Genomic DNA, 13,591 nt, shown 5'->3' with positions numbered 1-13,591 from the left:
ATTCTCCCATGACCTTTTAAATCTAGGACAACTTCCAGGGGTAAATGCAAGGTCACGTCACATATCTTTGGCCTCCAACGCAGTAGTAGCTCTATGCCTGTTTGAACGGGTGGCATAATGTTGGTTGCAAGCCAAGACATAACATATGTCTCATTTTAAACAGAAATGAAAATAAGCCTTTTTTTTTATCCAAGGGGAATATCCATCATACAGGAATATGGGAACTGCAGAGGAAATTCGTGGAGCCAAGTCTCTGCTTGAGTTCTGGATTTAGAGCAGCAACAAAGGTTTTTATTATACAGTTATCAGATGGTTCATAGTGTAGATAGTTATCATATCTAGAGTAGACTGATGTGAGGCAGATTGAAGAGAGAAAGCCAGATCATTAGAATTGTGTAAACAGCGGTGTAGTGACCTTTTGAGGATTTTGTGGGTATTAACTCAGCGATAAAGACAAGCTGTTGCAGGATATTAAACTGATAATGCAGCTTCAGTCCACCCTACTTTTTATTTTAAATGCCATGGGGAGTAAAGCATTACTGATTAATGCCATACAGTAATGCCATTACTTGTTTTACTTACTCATCCCTTGCATTAGGCGTACTCCAACATGTTGGGCGTAGACTTGTTTGCAATCTCACCAGGAGAGATAGAGTTGATATCAGGGTTGTCTCTGTCGGTTCAGTGCAGACTGAGAGGTGTTCACTTAGGGGCTGCAGATCAGTGGAAAGGGCTATCCTCAGCCAAAAGAAGAGGATTACACCTTTTTAACTCCAAGATTGCCTTATTTACATGTTTGTGGTCTTAGTTGGCCAACTGAGCCACTGGTAAAACCACTGTATATCAAGGAATGAGGTAAGTTCAGAGTTGGAGGCTGTGTAAACCCAGAGGATTCACTGTGTGGAAAGAACTTTTGGAGGGTTGTCAATCTAATGTTATGACTATGAGTCAGTCCTTCTCTTTATAGTCTATTTTTACATTTAAATGACATACGTTGGATGGGATATGTGGGTCTGAAGGCCTTGGTTTTGGAAGGCATATTTGACGGAGCAGAGGAGTAAAAAGTAATGTAATGAACAATCTAATTACTTTTGCCATTGAGTAATTAATAACGTAAGCACATTTTCAGTAAGTATAGGGTAAGAAGTGATTGATTACATTTTTCAAGTAACTTGACAAAAAACACTGAAGCCCTCATACCACAGACAAACTCTGTTCAAATCTTCATCTATTTTTTAAAGATGGCTTGTCGCTAGGTTTAGGTCCTTTTCACCAATGAGATTTAACTGAAGATAAAACATTGTTGCTACGGTTACCTTGTGCCCTAATCTAGAACACTGGTTAAACTGTGTTTTAAACAGAAACGTTCTGTGATGCCCATCTGACAGATATAAATATATATATTATTCATATTTTGGTCAATATACATTTTTCTTTTAGTTAAACTGTGTTGGTCTTTTTCAACCTTTGAGTAAACATTACTCTCTTGCTGTAGTGCTGTAACAACTAAAGTGAGAAGCCTTCCAGCTATAAGTATTCCTTTAGAACAACGGCAGAGGCTGCTACATCGGCGCCTTTTTCTAAAAATCGATAATGCAAATACCATTCAAAATGTGAGAAAAAAAGTATAGTAAGAAACAGTAAGAAATAAACAGTGATGTTAAGACATGCATACACAGACAGACCAATCCTCACATACAGTCCAAGCCAGTCATGTAAAATTATAATATAGCCTCAACCGCCATTAATGCATAATCAACATTCATTCTAACATTTGCATTTTGTCCTTGCTTAATCTTCACTGAATCACTCTAAATTCGAATTATTTCATTTAATAAGCGTTGATGAAAAAGTCACATTTAACCGCACTATAATGGCCTTAGTGTAATTATGATGTATAGTTCATTCAGATAAAACTGCAAGCTTCCATTTTCCACCCAGCCATCATAAAACCACAGCAGTGTCGCATGAAATTGATTACATCTGTAATTCACCTCACTGTTGCAAGGCGGAATGAAACACTCAACTCTTTTATCAAACCACTCTCCAACTGACTCTGCAGACCAGGGATCAATATCAGCGGAGATTCAACTGTGAAACTGGATAGAGAGGGTGATAGGAATATAAGTTAAAATGGAGACTGTAGTCTTTGACTTGAAAGGGCTGTGCTTCAGACTGATGGACAGGTGCTACATGTTATTGAATTTCTCAGATACGGCATCATGTGTCTGTTCTTCAATGTATCTTTTTTTTTACTGGTCTTAAAGTGAGAAATAACATGAGAACATAGGATGGTATTGATGTAAATATTGTTTTATTAACACTTACCCACTTCTACAAAGAGAAGGGGTAAGTTGCCTCCAGCCTGGCTGAGTGCTTCAATTGAACACATTCAGTCATTCTCACAGGTGGGAAGCCAGTGAGGGATAAGGAAGAAATGGAGGAAGTGACTTGATTGTGTACACCTTCCTTAAGGCCAAGAGAATGGTGAGGACAGGAAACAATTAAAATTTAACTTGACAGACCTCAGAAACAACAGCTGTCAAATGATCTTCATTCATGGGCTGTAGTCCAAAAATAAAACTAAACACTTTTTCTTGACATTATCAGGGAAACCATGACAAGGTCAAGGAAAAGTGTAAATGAGAATTCATAAAGACAACCGCGGTCCTAAAAGAATCAGACTACGGTGGTCTGCCTTGGTCAAGCCAAAATGTTCAGAAGATGGACGACTAAAAGTACATCTTAGATATTTCGCCCCATGCTGGCTTATAAACATGAACATTCCAGTGAAAAATATTACTTCATTACTGAGGTTTGAATGGAAATAAAAAGAGGATGGGCCACCAGTCACAAAAGTGAAATGAAATGGTTGTCACGTTGACAATGGCACAATCCTGTTCACTCATATAAGATGGCAAATGCTTAATAAGCAACTACGACTTACAGTGCAGGGACGCTGAAAGTCAGTCAAAGTTGGGGGATGCTAAAAGACGGTCAGTCTACACAATAACGTCATACTAAATGGTCTTTTTAATGGCCAGGATAATAACTTAAATCTACTTACACTTAAAGCAATTATTTAAGTTTAAAAGGACATAATAAAAGACAATTAGACTGGAGCCTAGGTCTGTTTACTTTGTTTGCACAGTTATCATGGAACTCTAGCTGTTTTTCCATCATGCATTCATCATTCTGTGGACTTTTAGGACTTATTCTCCATGCCTGCTTAAACATTGAGCTCTGGTCATTTTTGACAGTTTGAACATCCACAGTTCTGTAACAACTGAGAAAATGTCATGTGCTGCTGAAGGCTGTGTGATATGGTGAACCTTCAGAACAAATGAGTAAGTGGACCTTGAGTAGAGATAGTTTTGTCAATGACTAAATTGTTTCAAAAATTGAGAGGAAAAACACAAAAGGTTGTATTCAAAAAGGCAATCATATAAAACTTTTGGTTTTGATGCAGTCAAGTGTATTGTTAGACCCACTTTCCTCCCACATGTTGGTCAGGTTCATGCCAGAACACCTGTGATTCATCTTGATGAGCTCTTTACATAAGGCATGAATCTCTGTAAAACCTCCACAGGGCCTGAATAAACAGATAGTGAATGCAGCCAATAAAAAACTGTGTTCATCCATGGTTTTGAATAAGTCTTGTCTGCCACATAATTTGTTTTGAGTTATATTTTTTTCAGCTTCTGCCATTGCCATTGCTCTGTCGCCACGACTTCCCATCTTTGTGGCTACTTAAAAAGATTGTTTGTGGCTGTGCCCATACAATAAGACCATAAAAAATGGAATACAACCGAAAATACCCTGTTTTTTAATTGAATGCATAAAAGTCAACAAAGAGTGCAGACACAATGTATGATATTCTTTTTATTCTTTACTACCTGTTTTGTGTTATTTGTCAGCAGGATATCTATTAAACTTCAACAGTTCTCTAAAAGTCTTCAGTACCAAAGAATACTAGGATGAATCAGAGAGACAGAGAGAGTATGAATAATGTTTTAATTCCACTGTATTTCCATCCTCAGGCCTGACGACACTGCAGGTTGTTCTGGACACAGCAGCAGAGAGGAAGTGGCAGGTGACAGCTATCAACGTGGGGAACCTGAAGGATGAGAGGAAAGATGAGGCCTACCGCTCACTGTTCCAAGATCTGGAGAACAAGAAAGAGAGGAGGGTGATCCTGGACTGTGAACAGGACAAAGTAAAAGACATCATGGAGCAGGTAGAGTGTAAAGTTTTTTTTCCATGTTGAACTACTAACAGAGCAAGGCATACTGCAGACTTCATAGGCAAAGTGTTCAGTGTCCCATTGGGAGGGATCGGAGTAATTCCATTATTTTACACCACTATACAACAACAAAGGAACAATCTGTAACATCTTTCATTACTGTAACCTGATGAACCATGAGAGCTCTTCAGCAACTTCAATACATCTGCAGAAATACATTGAGGGCCTACAGCACTTGTTATCTTGACATGATTTGGACAGCACTGTTACAATGTTAGTACAGGGGTTTTGGTGTTGTCTTTCTTTGATCTGACAGTAAGTTATATTGGTCTGACACCAGACTTTCAAGCCGGTTAGGTGAGCTGGGATTCAGGTAAAGGAATAATGGATGCCGCTGCCATGTTTTCAACTGTTGGAACAAATATTGCACTTAAAGCTGCAGCTGCTGTCAGGAGTCAGACTGCTGAGGGTCAGGTCCAGCTTGTCTACTTTTAACTTTTCCATTCTGAGTGTATGTTGCTTCTGGATTTTGTGTTGAAGTGGAATTTAAGATTGTGATAAACACTGGATGAGGCAGGTCTTGGGTTTGACAGCAACTCAAGTAAGTTATTATCTTCTCTTTTCCTATGAATTCTCACTTTACAATCACTGATGACTACCCAGGCCTCTGGTTGAGTTGTTGCTGTTGTGATAACATGTACTGAGTGGTGACTGAATATATTCAGCTGCCAATTGGTCTTTTCCAAGGTTTTTTTTGGTCTTCCTGTTGGGAAGGAAATAATTACAACCGAACATTTTTGTGAATTTCTAGTGTTTGCTAAGATTTTTTAGAAACAAATGTAAGTGAATGTGATGGGGGTCTTCCATCATATTCGATCAGTCAACACAGTGCACTGATTGTGTTTTCTGGTTCTCAATTATGTGGTTAAATTAAGATCCACTTGAAAGTAAGACTCTGTAACTTCTGCTGAATAGCAGCGTTTAAAGAATAGTAGAAACAAGTCATAAAATCAGTGAACTGACTCCTTAAACAGCAGATTCTACCTAAAATTTGCTGACGTGGCCTAACATCAGCCAACATAGCATACAATAGCAGACCAAGTAAAGCTGTAGCAGCAAAACCCCTAATTGTATTGAATTGAGCATGAGTGAATTGCTTAGGAATTCAACAATTTACTTCATGTAAAGAATCACTTGTCTTAAATAAATCACAAATCAGTCAAGCAAACAGACAAACCAAAAGTAGTCCATAACACTGAACAGAAAATAAAGATGGATTAAAAAAATTAAAGCACAAAAGAGCTAAGCACAAAAAAATAAATCTGTGTGAAGTGTAAATAACACTAGGAAGTTTTTGTTTTTTAAAGTAAAGCAAAGGAGAAATGCTAACAACCTTATTGTCCTTTAATACTCCTGTAGGACAAAAATGGATATTTAGCCATAATATGTGCATTTGATATAGCACTTAGAAAAACAACATTGTCACATGGACCCGGCAGTCCAGCAGATGTAGAAAGGCCCCATAACAATTACACTAATTGTTCATTTAGGCTGTAAACAAAACTGCAATTAAAGGCAAAACAGATGCACATAAACAGGTTATTTTTACTCTCCCTTTTACCCAGGAGAGAGGCTTATCGATTAGCATTTAAAGCATGCCAAACGTCTGTTTAACCGAATGCTGAATAAAATCAATGCCCGCAGCCTCGGTGCCTGTTTATCGGGGGAAAACAGAATCCGTTTAGGTGGAAGTTTCTTGCATCATGTCAAAGACATTTAAGTAGGAGATACGAGGAGTTATTATTCAAATCTGCTTCAAGAAGCGGTCCTGACAAACGGAGGTGCCAGTCAAGCAGCAGGATTAGTTTTAGGTGTGCCATTTATGTTAGGTACTGAAATGGTACGTAGCTGAGATATTTCTGTTATTTTCTGCTTTTTTTTCTGTTGCTCCACTGATAAGGGAAGTGAATTGGGAATTGGATATCTCTGTCTTGCAGTATTTGTGAATGTGAACACCACTTTTTTTCTTCAGTGATAATGGCCAGGACTGTAAGGGTTGACATAGTGACAAATTCTAATGTCTGAATATAATGGTAATCATCTGTTTAGTTTGGATATAACTATTATTACATTTATGATTGTCTTATCATTGGTTGTCACACTCTTGGTCTATTAAGGAATGGATGTAAAAAAAATAATATGATCTGTCTTAACTGTATTAGCAAAATCAAAACCATATAGAAGGTCTTTTTTCAGAGACTTTTATTATGCTCTATTGTTTGCTTGAGACTCATTTCCAGTGGAAGCCTCTGTTTTATATTTGTATGTCTCATAACCCTGCAGGTCATCACAATTGGCAGACATGTTAAAGGCTACCACTACATTATAGCCAATCTGGTAAGTTACTTGTATTGTTTAACTTCAATTTGTTTAAGGATTGTGTTATCACTTAATATGTTTCAGAATTACCTCACATACACAGTAAAGAGATAATATCTTGGTCTCAATTTTATGTTTTTAGGGTTTCATTGATGGGGATCTATCTAAAATCCAGTATGGCGGTGCCAACGTGTCAGGCTTTCAGATTGTTGATTTTGATGATCCTTTGGTGTCCAAGTTTGACCAGAGATGGGAGGCCCTAGAAGAAAAGGAGTATCCTGGAGCCGATAGTAAAATAAGGGTGAGTGTGCACACATCATTTTTTTTCTTTTTCTTTATTTGTGGGGTGGCATTGTTGGTTGAAAATGTTTTTGTAAGCACTTTAATGTGCCTGAGTTGCTCTAATGCATTTGTAACCTCAACATGAATTATTCTGCCTCCACCTGCATCACATGTACACACTGTGTGCATTATTCAACACAGCTCTGTGTAAAGATTCTTTTGCACTGTTACACAAACACATGCATTTCTCATGAGCTGAGTGCTAGCATTTTGTATGAATTATAGTATTTCATGTGCATGCAATGTGAATGAAATCAGGATATTGAATTGAGAAAATTATTTTTCTATTCACTACCTGTACTAGCCCTTTAATGTAACTAATATAATCTCAGCTCTCTCAGAACTGAACTTGCCTCCCACTCTTCATCTCCAAACTCAAGAGACACTGTAAACTACTCACATTTGAAATATCAGCCGTCGCCAAAAATATTCTCCCACCTTTTATCCGCAAATTGTCAAAGTTCAAGTTCTTTTTATTGCCACAGAGCCCGGCTGCTGCAAGTGGTTCAAGTCTGGGTGAAAAATCACTCTGACATTTACAACATAGTGCAGCACAGAACATAAATACAACAAATAAAAAAAATAGAAAGACCACCAGAACCAGACATGCAATGCACTCTAATTAGGATAAGATGCCAGGGAGGATAATGAGCAGGAGGTGTGTGTGTTACTTCAGAGGAGGATTTCTTCAATAGGTGAATTTAAGTTTATAATTTATATTAATTATTCTATCTCTAAAAAGTTGAGGTTGCGAGGTTGTGCCTGTCCATGAATAGACTTGACACTTCCAATGTAGTATGCCTCAAACCATCACATAATATTTAGATGCATGTATGCTGTTGAGACTGCACACAAAGTGTCACAAAGCATCTCATTCCTGATAATTGAGACCCCACAGATTTGCCTTTTTTGCTCAAATGGAATTTAGTTTCTCTGGATTTAGAAATCTGTCCACCCATAACAAGTGACAAAAACACATTTTGCACATAACTATGTCCTGCAGTATCTCACCAGTGTTAGATCTATTGCTTTTCATCTCTCCGGTGTCCTTTTCTATAAAGCAATCTTTGACCAGCTGTGCTGGTAAACATGGACATACTGTGCTTTCTGCAGTTTATTGACATCACCTTTTGTGATTTCTTGGTATTAAAAGTTCAAATATTTACCTTTGTCACTCCTATTCAGAAATGATAAAATGTTAAGTTGTATCTTTGAAGGATAAGGTATACTGTAGATTTTGGTTAATGCCAACAAATCCAGACCAACAAGTCCATTCCTCAGTATTATGCGACTTCCCTCCCCAGTCCATTCATTGATGATGATCCAGATGTAAATCTTAAAAGAATGCGTCACAAATATTAACTAAATATTTGTAAAAATGCTAAAGAAAGAGGGGTACTGTTTGTAAATGTTACTCAATCAAGTGCAAAATTTGGTGGGGTTTTTTTTTGGGGGGGGGGCTATTTTCTGTCGCTGATTTGGAGCTATGTAGGATCAACTACTAAATACACTCCTTTTTTTGACAATAAGTCTATTGCACAGAAATAAGCTATATGAGGGTTGGATGAGGGTTAAAAATTATGGATAGGGTTAGATATGCCTATTCTTAACATCCTTTTCTATTATCCTCCCCTAGTACACATCTGCGTTGACCTACGATGCCGTACAGGTGATGACAGAGGCCTTCCGCTACCTGCACAAACAGCGTATCGACTTCACCAGGAGGGCCAACAATGGTGACTGCCTGGCCAATCCCGCAGTTCCCTGGGCTCAGGGAGTGGAGATCGAGCGGGCACTGAAACAGGTACTACATTGCACATACAAACATAACATCCTTTTTGTTGGTGAATACTTGTTGCCTTGGTGACGGCAGATCTCTCTTAGGAAATGCAAAAGACAGACGCTGACCCAAAAGACAGAAAGTACTGCACAGAGATTGATTAAAGACTGGTTTCACCATACACGTGGACGCACACACATATACAGCTATTCTTCAGAAGAGAAACAGAGGTCTACCACAGACTGTCCTTTGATGCAAGGCAAGATTAGCTTCACTCTTGCTGAGAAATGAAGCTTGACATCCAAAGTGAAGCCAAAGAGGTTTTTTTCCCCTACATTTTAGAGTTTTCAGGTTTTAGCCACAGGTTCTGTACTTGGAAAACAAGTCAAAATTGAAGTGACTTTGTCTTTTAAGCCAAGAGCAACTGATAACAGATCTCCACAGAATCCCAGGTTAATTCTCCTGACAGTGCCTTTAATCAAGGCACTGGCATACAAATGGAGTGGGTCTCCGGGACCAGCACCAAGGGTCATCATCTTGGATTTCCATATGAGCAATCAACTGACAGGTTTTACCGTTTAACTAAATCTCTGCCACTCTAAGTCTATCTGAGCTGAACCCACCCTATTGGCTGTGAGGCAACATGGAGATGTATCCAGGGTGAGATTTGTTTTTTTAGATATGCATATACAAGAGAAATAGCAGCTTTTGAGCCAACACATGATGACAAGGATATACCCAGTCTGTTTTATTTTGGTTGGAAACACTGCATTTAAACACAACTGTTACCAAGAAAACTCCACAGGGTAACTCTATGCCTCCACTGGTCCTTCCTGTCTTGGTCTTGTTATTTAAGTTGGCTGCCAATAAGAGAAGAGATAGAGAATAATTTTCATGTTCCTCAAATCATGCTGCGTCTATGCAGTCCCCCCCCCCAATCTGGACACAGATAGTTTCCTTGTGTGCTTCCTCTGCTTTGTAGCCCAGCATGAAACCTCTTTTGAGGATCTTATTTAGGATCATAACATACAGTATGTTTTTCACTGTATAACACCCCCTTCCTATCAAACCAACCATACAACTCTAGTAGCTGGCAAGCGGGAATGTATTCACGTTTGAAGGACTTAAAATTTGTGAGAGTTTAAGATTAAGGAACGTGTTTTGTAGCTCTTGAAATTGTGCAAATTGTCTCTTTCCGCATGAACTCACATCAAACTACCTGTTTAAATCAGAAAGCAGTACAATGAATTACAGTCTTCAAAACACACCAAAAAGCTGTTTTTACATGACAGAGAAGAAGCTGCCATTTTGTAACAGTCTGATGTTCTGTCTTGAAGGTGCGTGTGGAAGGCCTGACAGGGAACATCCAGTTTGATCAACATGGCAAACGAGTCAACTACTCAGTGAATATCATGGAATTAAAGAGTAATGGTCCCGTAAAGGTAAGCATCTGGGTGGTACCCTTCTCTGGAAATTAAGTTATGTAATTGAATAATTGTTTTGATTTTACAACGTTGTGGGTGATTTGAATTTGAGAATCAGATATGTACAGCAGCACTCTTAGCAATCAGTATAAACCATATGCATGTAAGTTTCATGAATTTTACTGTTTCTTTTCTCCTGACAGATTGGATACTGGAATGAAGTTGACAAAATGGCCGTCACCAAATCTGATGTCTTTGCAAACGACACAACAGGAATGGAAAACAAAACTGTTATTGTCACCACTATCTTGGTAAATATTATAATATTATAATATAATATGATTGTGTAACTAAGTATAAACTGATGGTTTTTGTAATAGCACACCACCACTGTATGAATGTATCTTCAGACTGACAACAAGAATAACAACAGGCCACTAATTTCTTGCTACAAGGATGTGCTTTGTTTACGAGCAGTGCCCTCTTGTATTCATAATGACCTGTCAACCTGGTGTAAAAAAAAACCCCTTGTCTCTGAAGCTGCTTTTTACATTGTAATTCAAACCTCTTGTGCTGAACAGTGTTTTCTGTTTTTGTCTCTGTCCTTCAGGAAGCTCCATATGTAATGCTGAAAAAGAACGCCGACCTTTTTGTAGACAATGAGCGCTACGAGGGTTACTGTGTAGATCTGGCTGCAGAGATAGCGAAGCACTGCGGCTTCAAATATCAACTGAAAATAGTGGGGGATGGGAAATATGGAGCCAGAGATGCAGAGACCAAAATCTGGAACGGGATGGTTGGAGAGTTAGTGTATGGGGTGAGTAACTTCAAGTCCTTGACTAACACCACAAGTCTCTTATTCTGTATCATTAATTTTGTATGTTGTAGCCTTTTGGAAGGTAATCTATAAAATGAAATATTTAATACACCTAATAACCTGTTTGTTTTGTCCTTTGGTTTTATAGAAAGCCGACATTGCAGTGGCTCCTTTGACCATCACTTTGGTCAGGGAGGAGGTGATTGACTTCTCCAAACCCTTCATGTCTCTGGGAATCTCCATCATGATAAAGAAGCCTCAGAAATCCAAACCAGGAGTCTTCTCTTTCCTCGACCCGCTGGCCTATGAGATCTGGATGTGTATCGTTTTTGCATACATCGGTGTCAGTGTGGTGCTGTTCCTTGTCAGCCGCTTCAGCCCGTATGAGTGGCACACTGAAGAGTATGAGGATGGGCAGATCCAGACCAATGAGTCGACTAACGAGTTTGGCATATTCAACAGCCTGTGGTTCTCCCTTGGAGCCTTCATGCGCCAAGGCTGTGACATCTCACCTAGGTAGGTCAGAAAAATCAACAACTGCCGTGTTTATCTCAGTTTAATTAACCAGAAATAACTGGTGACTTCATGCATTTCTAACTGGGAATGTAAACGTGCTTTATCTCATTTCACAGTAACTGCTCCATGAAGTAAATTTGGTCTATGCTAGCAGTGTGTTTGTATGGATGGCAGTTTTTGACTGACACTTTGGTCCAGAGTGAAATATCAGTATCTATTTGATGGGCTAGCATGAGTGGAAAGGAGGATGATTAATGTCAGCAATTTGTTAGTAGTTTTGCAAAATGTCTTGCTTTTTGTTTCAGAGCCATTGTTAACAGCTTTGGTCAGCTACACTGCCATGTGAGCAATGCATCTCATGCGCATCTCAGTCACAGCTGCAACATCAGTTCCCACCAAAAATAGACAGTGAAAATTACCTGTTCTTAGTCATATCAATAATAATATAAGCATTCTGTAGAATATATCACAGACATGTAAATAATTAGTTTTATAACATCTCCTGTATGTGTTTAAGATTAAAAGCTCTCTAGCATTGCTGTGGACAGAATACATTAATTTGTTAACAAGGCTTTTATTGTATTTTATTTTTCAAAGGCAAACTCAATGTCAATGTCAATCTGTGTGGATACCACAGGTGCAGCACTTCACGCAATGCTCACTCATGCAGTGTGGTCATCCAGTTGTTTCAAACATACATGTTGACATACTTACTGTATGTTAACAAGATAACGTTAGCTACCATACTAAGCTTTGTTGTACGTTAGCTTTGTCACAGAATACAATACACTAGATTTAGCTGACAAGACCTCATAGGGCCACTAGCAGGGCTGTAGACTTTGAGTCTTGTTAGGTGGCTATATTAGGCACAGTAATAATAAGCAAAAGCAACAGTAAACTAATTAGTAACTTTTTCAATGTATGCAAAGTCACTGTTGGTGGGAGTAATCCTGCTGTGCAATAATTATTAATCAGTGACTAAAAAGTGATTGGTTTAATTGTGATTGTAAATGCTTTCATTTAGTATTCTTCATACACATCCTGTAAGTCTTGTTTTTATAGTTATTAAAGAAGTAGGTAGAGTAGAGTAGGAGTCGATAGTTAATGAATTTAGTGTCAGATAAACTTTTCAAATATAGATTTGATAAGTTGTGAGAGCAGACACTTGTGGTCAGCAGTCATACTACAGTCTAAGGTTAGCGTCATATATTAGATGAATCAACATGTCTTCTACATCTCATCCCGATTATGTGAGGCGTGTCAGCAAGAATCCAAATCAGGAGGCAGTGTTATATATTGTTACATAATGTTCGTTTATTCTCCAGCTGAAAAAAGGCTGCACTTCCTCTATTATTAAACCCTACATATTATACAGATAGTATAGATTTATTTTTATTGCACACAGCAAAGGGTGCATTGTCTTCACAAGTCATTCCACTATGATGATATCAGGGGTAGAAATAGAACAGTTACTGTAGATTAATTTGTTAGTGCATTAAAATTTTAACAAAACTCAAGCAAATCAAGCATAGAACCACTGCAATAAAATGTTTGTTAGCTGAAAGGTTAACTGAGGTGCGTTGCAATTATAAGTCAAATCAAAATGGCATTTGCTATTGATTGGGTTAAAGGGGGGTTAACTTGTAAGGAACATCGGGTTTACTTTTAATACCCTTTTTTGCTAAAATAATAGTAATAGTAAACAGCATTAAGAAACAGTTTTTTAAGAGTCAATTTCTGGTGTATTGCTTTACTTGCTTCACAATATAGGTATTTCACTCATCCTACTACAGCTACAGAATCTTATGTTGATAGTGAATGATTGTTAAAACAGTGCGAACCTGCGTTGAATAATAAGAAATATTTCTTTATGTGTTTTTCCAATAGATCTCTGTCTGGGCGTATTGTCGGTGGCGTTTGGTGGTTCTTCACTTTAATCATCATCTCCTCCTACACTGCAAACCTGGCTGCTTTCCTGACTGTCGAGAGGATGGTCTCTCCCATTGAAAGTGCTGAGGACCTGGCAAAACAGACTGAGATAGCCTATGGGACTCTGGACTCTGGCTCCACTAAAGAGTTTTTTAGGGTAA

At 38.3% G+C, this 13,591-nt stretch overlaps 1 protein-coding gene across 5 annotated transcripts in view; it reads left to right on the top strand.

Moving 5' to 3' along the window:
* gria2b (glutamate receptor, ionotropic, AMPA 2b) overlaps nucleotides 1–13,591 on the top strand; it is a 48,551-nt gene that overhangs the window by 27,938 nt on the left and 7,022 nt on the right. For all 5 annotated transcript variants that reach the window (XM_051420667.1, XM_051420663.1, XM_051420662.1 and 2 more), the window contains exons 4-12: nucleotides 4,041–4,237; nucleotides 6,587–6,640; nucleotides 6,765–6,923; nucleotides 8,601–8,768; nucleotides 10,082–10,186; nucleotides 10,372–10,479; nucleotides 10,779–10,985; nucleotides 11,134–11,501; nucleotides 13,389–13,587. In XM_051420667.1, coding sequence (XP_051276627.1) covers nucleotides 4,041–4,237; nucleotides 6,587–6,640; nucleotides 6,765–6,923; nucleotides 8,601–8,768; nucleotides 10,082–10,186; nucleotides 10,372–10,479; nucleotides 10,779–10,985; nucleotides 11,134–11,501; nucleotides 13,389–13,587 — 1,565 coding nt within the window. The remainder of the gene's footprint in view (nucleotides 1–4,040; nucleotides 4,238–6,586; nucleotides 6,641–6,764; nucleotides 6,924–8,600; nucleotides 8,769–10,081; nucleotides 10,187–10,371; nucleotides 10,480–10,778; nucleotides 10,986–11,133; nucleotides 11,502–13,388; nucleotides 13,588–13,591) is intronic.

Source organism: Dicentrarchus labrax, unplaced genomic scaffold (genome assembly GCF_905237075.1).
Source record: "Dicentrarchus labrax unplaced genomic scaffold, dlabrax2021, whole genome shotgun sequence".
Classification (NCBI taxonomy): domain Eukaryota; kingdom Metazoa; phylum Chordata; class Actinopteri; family Moronidae; genus Dicentrarchus; species Dicentrarchus labrax.
Note: the sequence above shows the minus strand (reverse complement) of the source record. Positions and strands in the feature narration are given on the sequence as shown.